Source organism: Limulus polyphemus, unplaced genomic scaffold, assembly GCF_000517525.1.
Source record: "Limulus polyphemus unplaced genomic scaffold, Limulus_polyphemus-2.1.2 Scaffold802, whole genome shotgun sequence".
Lineage (NCBI taxonomy): Eukaryota > Metazoa > Arthropoda > Merostomata > Xiphosura > Limulidae > Limulus > Limulus polyphemus.
In genome coordinates, this window is record NW_013666412.1 from 319,818 (window position 1) to 328,869 (window position 9,052).

The 9,052-nt window shown below is 35.7% G+C and overlaps 1 protein-coding gene across 1 annotated transcript in view; it reads left to right on the plus strand.

The window, feature by feature from the left end:
* LOC106460600 (cytochrome P450 315a1, mitochondrial-like) overlaps positions 1-5,088 on the plus strand; it is a 12,461-nt gene extending 7,373 nt beyond the window's left edge. The window contains exons 6-8 of the mRNA XM_013920318.1: positions 441-519; positions 4,419-4,625; positions 4,972-5,088. Coding sequence (XP_013775772.1) covers positions 441-519; positions 4,419-4,625; positions 4,972-5,088 — 403 coding nt within the window. The remainder of the gene's footprint in view (positions 1-440; positions 520-4,418; positions 4,626-4,971) is intronic.
* Positions 5,089-9,052: the final 3,964 nt, after the last annotated feature.

A 9,052-nucleotide genomic window follows, 5' to 3' on the forward strand; every position in this document is an offset into this window, starting at 1 on the left:
GCACAGATAGCCCATTGTGTAGATTTGTGCTTAATTACAAACAAACTTTAGGAGAACTAAACTTATTTCTAATGTTAACTTAAATGTGAAATTTCATGCACATTTTAGTGTATCAGCGTGGTATGGCTTAAAGAAAAATAATCATAAATTTAACATGAGGAGTACTTAGATCTAACATTAATAAGTAATGTGAGAATAAAAATATCGTCAGTAATCGATAACTTATGTTTATGGTCATAATGGTTTTAATGTTTTGTTTAATGTCGTCTATTAACTTATGAAATTTTTTATGAGGTATAGCATGAAGCAAGACTTTTGTTACAATTTATAGCAGGTAGATTTCATATAAAGTTAAACCTTGTGGCTCCATCTGTTGAAATTAATTAGCATTGTGAAGTTTTCTTTCTTACTTTAGTAACCGAGCGCTTTCTTTTCTACAGGTTATTTCCAGTTGCACCCTTCTTGACCCGAATTTTATCACAAGACATTATTCTTAATGGTTACAAGGTCCCAGCTGGGGTAGGTATTTTTCTTTGCTCTTGAAATAACTTCTAATGGAGTGTTTTAATATCACTCATTTTTGGCCTAGTTTTGTAATAAATTTTACATTTGTTATTATTATGACTGTGTTCTACTGTAATGTTAACCGAGCTGATACAAAATAGTTATATATCCATATTTAATTTAAAAATCAAATATTATGCTTTATATATAACTTTTTCAAGGCCTTAGGAAGCAGTAAGACCAGTCAGGCCATGGCCTGACCACTTTTTCATGGCATGTATAGTTGCATCTTATGATTTAAGACTTATTTTCTTTAATTCAATACATACGTTGTGCATACGTACTATTTGTAGTTAAAATGGCTCAAAATTGAATCTCATAACATGCTTTTCACACATCGTGTGTTACATTGTTTAGCTGTGGCAATGATCTGACCACTCCAAAATTGCTTCCTACGGTAATGTTTTTATGATTCATATCTTTGGGAGCACATATCCCAAAATGTTTTTATTTACTTATGTCTAGAAGCATACGATAACTAGCAATACTGGTAATACGTGTCAGAAAGAAATACTAGACGAGTTCAATCAAAATGACAATAACACCTGTGCCATCAGAGTTAGGTTGAACTAGCCTTTTATCATCAAACCTAGCTGCTCTGAAACATAGTGAATCTATATTAATATTAATTCTAATTGCCAGCCCTAATTGGAAATCAAGACACACGATAGTGTATCGTGCAGCCAAAACAACTTGCAGAGCACACTGTGTGTTATTAACAGGAGTGATAGTTTAGGGATTTTTTACTTTTTGTAGCTCGGACAGTGGTAATCCAAACTATTACATACTTTCAGTTGATATGCTCTACTGGATTCTGGCTTCACATACCAAATTTCAAGGCAATACATTAAGAAATACACGAGATATAAAATCTTAAATTTTTATTAAATTTTGTCCTTTTTTTTTCGCGCCGAAAGTACGTAAATATTATTTGATAGAAAAACATACTTATCTTTTAAGGATTTCTTTTTCAAATTTGGTATATTGATCGATCTTTACAGCCTACAATTAGTTGTTAAATTTGGTCTGAATATAAGCTACATGTGCAAAGTTATTCAACAAAAACTGCTTAAATTTGAACAAAAGATTTACGCACGCCTACGCAAAACGTCACGTGAGCTATCGATCTGAAATTTTTATTACAGCTTCACCTAAGAGTAAAAGTGGGACGTTTCCAGTATTTTATCATTCGGTTTAAAAACGTCTGATTTAGAGCAACAAACTATAGGGTGAAAGGACTTGAAGATACATAAGTATTGGTTAGGCCAAGCAAACTAGATCATCAGTTTCTATCTTAAGTTTTCAAAAGAACTATACTTGAACGGTTATTATTCATTATTCCTTGACAAGTTTTAAGCACACATTTGCTAACTTTTATGAAATTATCCTAATTAAAGGGCGTTTAGAATCACGTGATATTAGCTTAAGCAATTAGCGTAAATAATGATGCTTGATAGGCTGTATGCGGCGATGACAAAAAACTGTTAATTTAAATTCCGTAGCGTTACTATAAAGGAAGTTATTAACACTGTTTTAGAGAGGAAAAACTACCACCATATATTTCAAAGAATCTGGTTGGTTCTGTAAAGTATAGGTCTGTTCCAAATAATAGGGTTGCAATCCTAAAGGTAATATAGGTTAGCATAGGCTTACGGGGGATTTTTCGGAGGGGCTGTGTAATTTTTGTCCGAATAGGTTATAAGTAAGAAACTTTTGCTGCCAGTTTTCCTGATAGGGCCCAGCATGGCCAGGTGGTTAAGGCGCCCGACTCGCAATCTGTAGATCGTGGGTTCGAATCCCCGTTACACCAAACATGCTCGCCCTTTCAGCCGTGGGGGCGTTATAATGTGACGGTCAATCCCACTATTCGTTGGTAAAAGAGTAGTCCAAGAGTTGGCGGTTGGGGTGATGATTAGCTGCCTTCCCTCTAGTCTTACACTGCTAAATTAGGGACGGCTAGCGCAAATAGCCCTCGTGTAGCTTTGCGCGAAATCCGTAATAAACAAACATTTTCCTGAATGATTTTAAAAATTGCTCGAATCACCATATTTTCTGCTTCTAATTTTGCCCGAATGGCCGTATGTATTGCAAGCTAGGGGCTGCCACCTCCAGCCCCCACCTCGTACGTCTATGTTGGTTAGTATCGAGAATCACTTTTTTATTTGCTGTGGTTTGTTGGTGTGTATTGACAAAAAGTCATGATATCTAATGAAAAACACCTTAGGTATGAAAAAAAAAAAAAAGATGATGCCAAAAAAGGATTGAGTGTGCGACTTAAAGAAATGAAATCAAAATTGGTGGCCAAACTAGTAACTACACTTATAGCATTGATAAGAGTTTTATAGCAAATATTCATTCATTAGTTATCTAGGCCGCGTATTTCGTTTTACCCACCATCATCCCCAAGTTGAACAAAAACTTCCTCCTAAATCAGACTCTCAAAGCAAAAGAAACCAAATACCTTGCATTAAGGACGAAAAGAGCGGCGTATGGACAGAAGTGTTATCTGTTAGAGTAGGTGGATTGCTGTTCCCGGCACACACCTGCTGTCTTGAACTCTCATTAATGTTCTACATGATGAAGTTTAGCTCGAAGTGTACCGTTCGTTTCACAATACGTTTCAAAGTTCACATGGATCGAGGAGTGTTTAATTTTTGGCAATCACTTGAAAATTATAAATTTGACTTCCACTACTTTCCCGTTTATTCAATATATTATCCTCAATGAGTTTAGATAGTAGTAGAGGTATTAGACATGCGCAAATGTATGGAACACTAAAACCATAACTACCGTATCTATGAACTCCTAGTGAATTATTTGCTACAAATGGGTCCCTGTAGTAACAAATGAACTTTATAAGCCTTACCCAGCAGTACACCATGGAATTTACATGCAAACTTTATGAGGACCAATTCAATATTACCTAGCATGTGGTGTTTCAGGCTCGGCATAGCCATGTGGTTAGGGCGATTGACTCACATTCTGAGAGTCGCGGGTTCGAATCCCCGTCCCACCAAACACGCTCGCCCATTCAGCCATGGGGGCGTTGGAAAGTGACGGTCAATTCCACTATTCGTTGGTAAAAAGAGTAGCCCAAGAATTGGCAGTGGGTGGTGATGACTAGGTGCTGCCCTCTAGTCTTTCACTGCTAGATTAGGGACGGCTAGCTTTGCGCGAAATTAAAACAACAAACAAACATATAATGTTTCAATATTGTTTGTAATATAGTTCATAAATATATTTTCAAAGCTAAAGTTGCGGTAAAAGGTATGCATTATATTTCAACACTTTATCACCAAAATAGCACCTTGAACGCTGTCAGCTAGTCAGGAATCCTTTAATTATAACTCGGTTTTGTTCCTACATTGCTATCAAAGGGACTTTAATACATCCATCTGTTTTTGACACAATATAACTAAAATCATCTCAAAGTTATAAAAGCGTTTACCTTCAATAATGTAGCCTAAAACTGAAACGTCGTTTTCACATAAAAAACTTGGTGTATTAACTACGAAACATATTCTGTCAATTTTCCAATAAAGAAGTGCAGGAAATGCAAATAAAACATTATTCCACTTCTAATGAGAAATAGGTGAAATAATATTATTTTAAAAGCCTTGATCTTTTTTTTTTATTTTAAATCATCCGATTGATTTCTGGAAACTTCAAGTTTCATCAACATCTCAAGACAATGTTAAATGAAAGAACGAAAAATCTACTAAAGCGCATGATTTTAGAAATATTATTTATTCATATGATCCATTATTTTGTCATGAAAGGTAAAATACTAGTGGTAAATTGTAAGGTATAATATATTACAATACTTTGAAAATAGAGAATTGTAAACATTCCAGAAACTTATTCTGATGTCTCTGTATACAACTGGAAGGGATCCTACATTCTTCCCAGAGCCAGGTAATTTCAAACCTGACAGATGGCTACGGAATCGGTACTCTCGTGACGTCATTAATACATTTGCATGCTTACCCTTTGGCTTTGGCACCCGATCCTGTATTGGTCGTCGAGTGGCAGAAATGCAGATGCAGTTTCTTCTTGCAAGAGTAAGTAGCAATACAATAGTGAGTTCTTCACTTTATAATTAAACGTAGACAGCCAGGGTTTCGTACCAGAATAATGACTTATCAAGTAAGCCATGCAACTGAACTGGATAATGTTAGTTTTACTGTTTTGTCTAATAAAAGTACCTTTATTTTCCATTATTCTGTATATAAAATTTTACACAATATGAAAACGTTCTTTGCGATTTACTTGGTCGAGTGTTATTTTTTCTATTTATACATTTTATCAGGTGGTTTGTGTATGAATTAATTAGAGTTGTAACACAATCTCTTATTATAACATAAATTTACATATCTGTAAGTTATTGGTTTTCCCTTGTCTCTACAGGTAATTCAAAATTTCCATCTGGTGTCTGCTAATAAAAAAGATGTGGGAATTATTATGAGAATGATTACAACTCCAAACGAACCAATCAAACTACGTTTGAGGGATCGTAGCAAGTGAGCTTTCTAGAGAAAATGTTCGGATCAAAAGACTAAGTCATACAGCGATTCACTTTGCTGTTTTTAATTAATAATAAAGGCCAGTGAGCGTTTTCAGTCATGTAAGCTGATGTTAGAAGACAACAATTACCTTCAAGTCAGCAAATCAAGTGCAATCATTATTGTTTCGGTTTTACTTTTGAAAAGAAAAGAAGAGCCTAAACAACCAAATGTCTCTACAATTTCATTTGGAGTAATCCATGTTTTTCTGTTGCTCAAAGTACAAGTCGAGAAAAGACGAATTAATAGGAATATTGAAGAAGGAGAAGTGACGAAAGAAGAAAGTTAAAACAACGTAAAAACCAAGAAAAAAAATGAGAAAAATATCTGAAACACAGAAGATAAACTTACAGATCAACCCAACCTCGTGGCTTCAATCGCATAATCATTATAAACTGGGGTTGGATACTAGGCAATAGTATTTGCAGCACATAATATGCTTAGTTACAGGGGTGAGTGTGATATTACACTTCCCTAGTAAATTATAACGTTTTTTTTTTGTTGTTGTTGTTCACTTAACCTCATTTAGGTTCCTGTAAATATAAAATTCCTTTCAGTTGGTTCAAGTTTAATTTCTATATTTATAAATTTTTCCATGAACCTCGTGAAACCAGTTTTATTCCTGAAATGTGTAACATGTTGTAAAATTGGACCAGCTGACTGATGTATGTGGTTCAACCTGTTTTCCTATATCGATGTGCAATTTTATTTGATTCTAGAGGAATGAATATAACCCGTCCTGTAACCATTAGCCTTTGATTTTTCCAGAATAACTATTAATGAAATATTTTCATACTTAAACTAGTGTGATGGCCAGGGTGATATACCAGTACGATTTTGCTATAAAATACTCCTGCGCACGTGTGTGTGTGTGTGTACACATATTCAAGAAACGTGACTGCTAAAGCAAGATAAGGTACATAAGAAAGCGTTTCGTCCCGTTGTGTCTCTTCTTGAAACAAGAAAATTGGAGTGTTAGTACACAGTTTATGTGGCGGGTGTTATTATATAGACGATTTTAAACGTACTTCTTGTGTAAGAAAACAAGCAATTTTGATCTCACACATTACCTTTCACGTTTTAGTTTAAAGAATAGTTTGAATATCTTCTAAAAACTCGAAGTTCAAACCGTGTAATTAAAATAGAAATAAATAACATGAAATACGCTTAAGTCTAGACTTCGCCCTAGCCGTAGATATCAACATATATAAAATTAGATGTAAGTTTTTTATTAAGGTTAAGTTTCAAGGACTAGTCAATATATAGTTAAAATCAAGATGAAGTGTTTTCGTAATACGATTTATCATTTAATCCAGTCAAACAATATAAAGTGCTGGTAAGTGGACTACACTAATTCTTCAGTTTCGTAGCCTAACTTGCTCGTTTACAGTTTTTAAAAGTCTGTTAGGGGGCCATCTCCATTTAGTGCGTACGCAAAATTTTCGTGATTTTCAACTCCCTCCCCTGTACCTGCGTACGAAATTTAAATGTAGCAACCGCCTTGTAATATGTAAACCTTGCACGTTATTAATAGGTTAGTGAAATATATTTTGACCATTATAGAGGAGAAGAAGTTAAACAGTAGAAAGCAGATGAGCTGTTAATGAATGTAACAAGATCGTGAACCAAGCGCGTTTAGTTTTTCTCTATGTGTGCTTGATTGTTCGTGATTTTGTTATTTCATTTTCGAATTGTATTTTTTTCAAACAACAGAGAATCTGACAATATCAAACCAAAACATATAAAAACAATACTGGTAATATGTAAAGCCTCCCCCCAAAATGAAATGAATCTAGTTCTACTTATTATTGTCGTCACAAGGACACATTATTGCTTTTAATCAATTGCAAAACACAGGCATTTGTGTTTTTGTTGCGACTACTTGGTCTTGTGGAAGGGATTCATGACTAGGTCAGAAGATGGATCGAAGTCTTTCTCACGGTCCTTCAAGGCCTCGTCTGGCTCTGAACTTTGTTTATGAGTACGACTACGTTTTCTCATGGAAGTAATCGATAAACAATATATCCCACATGTTTTGCCTATTCTTCGCGACACCTCAATACGAACCTTTAGGCAATACATGTCACACGGAATCTCTCCATGTAGAGATGCGTTCTTTGCTGCATTTTGCATCACATGCCCTAATGTGAGTCTTTGACCTAGAGTTGCAAATACAGTCTGCTCAAGTTCCAGGAAATCTTCAAGTTTAGGTATCTTGATTCCTTTAGCATTCTGTGTAACATTCTCTACAACAAGCTTGGATACTGCATTTAACTATTTGAAGCAAGTATTGTGATTGCCTCACATGCTTTACTACCCAAGCATCATCTGGCGCGTTTACTTCAAGCCGCAAATTCTCAACACTAACATACTCTGTGTTAACTAAATGACCATTAATCACCACCGTTGACCATACCTCGGCGAGTATTTCACCAGCCTTTTTGAAGTTGGCTCTTTCAACTTCTGGATCAGTGGTCTTGCCTGAACCATCTAGATGAGATCCAAAACTGTCGAGCGGAAGGATTAAACCTGACAGCTCACAACTAAGTGGTGCTATTCTTCTTTCTACTCAGTTATAGACAGAATAACCAGGCGCGTGAGTGAGTGTAACATATACATCCAAGTTATGGTTTCTGAAACACTCTACTCTAATTACGAGAGTTTTGGGAAATCTATGATTTTCATTTGATCCACCATCGACACTGCATGAGAGCGCGAATTGGCTTGACATCACCCATAGCAGAATCCTCCAGGAAGGTTATGAACGATTCCTGGCCAAGAAGATTCTCATAGTCACGCGCATGGATGCAGGTCCACTATAAGTGGGTGCACAGGAATAAGTTTGGGCTTTATGTCGCACGCAGCATAAAATGATGGTATAAGTTTATGCCTCTTTCAATAGTAAAATCGTAGTCTGAAAAGCACACTTTATATTCCATATGCATCAAGATTGTTGCTTAGGCACTTGCCACAGTAAGACCCAGAGAGACACGTGCACTGTCTTCAATACTTAGAAATGCAGTGGCATCTGAACTGAACCATGATCATATGTCAATTATATAGCTGTGTGAGGCAAATGCAAATTTGTGTATCTGAATGTGTTTTGGGTCCACACAAATTTTAGTGAAACTATGTTTACGTGAAGTTTTCCCACATTTGTATCACTTGTGCATAGTTGGAGTCTTAGATATACTGTGCTACGGCTAAGCACAAAAACCATTTGTTGAATCGTTTCAGATAAGTCGTCAAGAGTTGTACATAATTTGAGTTTCTTGCTTCGAGTTGATCATCTGCCGCTGCCCCCATAGATGCGATTTCACGGATAGCATTCAACAACTCAGAACAAAACAACAGAGAACAAAGAGGAAGACCTTCAATTTATGTATCAGGCTGATCCACGTCAATTGAGGGTCTTCCCTTTTGTTCTCTGCTGAATTTCGTCAACTCAGAGTTAATTCGACCAGCTTTCCAATTTTTGTTTTTAACTCTAATCAGTGCTTACGCTGACGCTCAGCTTCTGCCTGCTAACGTTTCAGTTTTTGTTTCTTTTCATTGAGGTCAGTTTGGAGCTTTTCAAGTTTTTGATTGTCATAGTGAGATAACATAGCGGCATATTTTATTTGACAATACAATGTGATTTTCTTCCTAATATCAATCATATTCTGTTCAGTTTCGTCCTACTTTTACTTTTGTGTGTTACTTTTGCAGCTATATCTTTCACGATAGTTTCATCGTTGGTTCCTGCTTTATTGTTTGAGGGCCTGACTGTGTTTGTCGGAGTTGGAAATTCTGTAAAATAAACAAGTTATTACACGTAGATCCATAGGCTTAAACGTACATCATATCGTTAGAGTTAAAATGCCCAAAATGTCGTAATTCACTTAGTACGACAAAACCGTACACAAACAAATTACTTTTGACCAAAA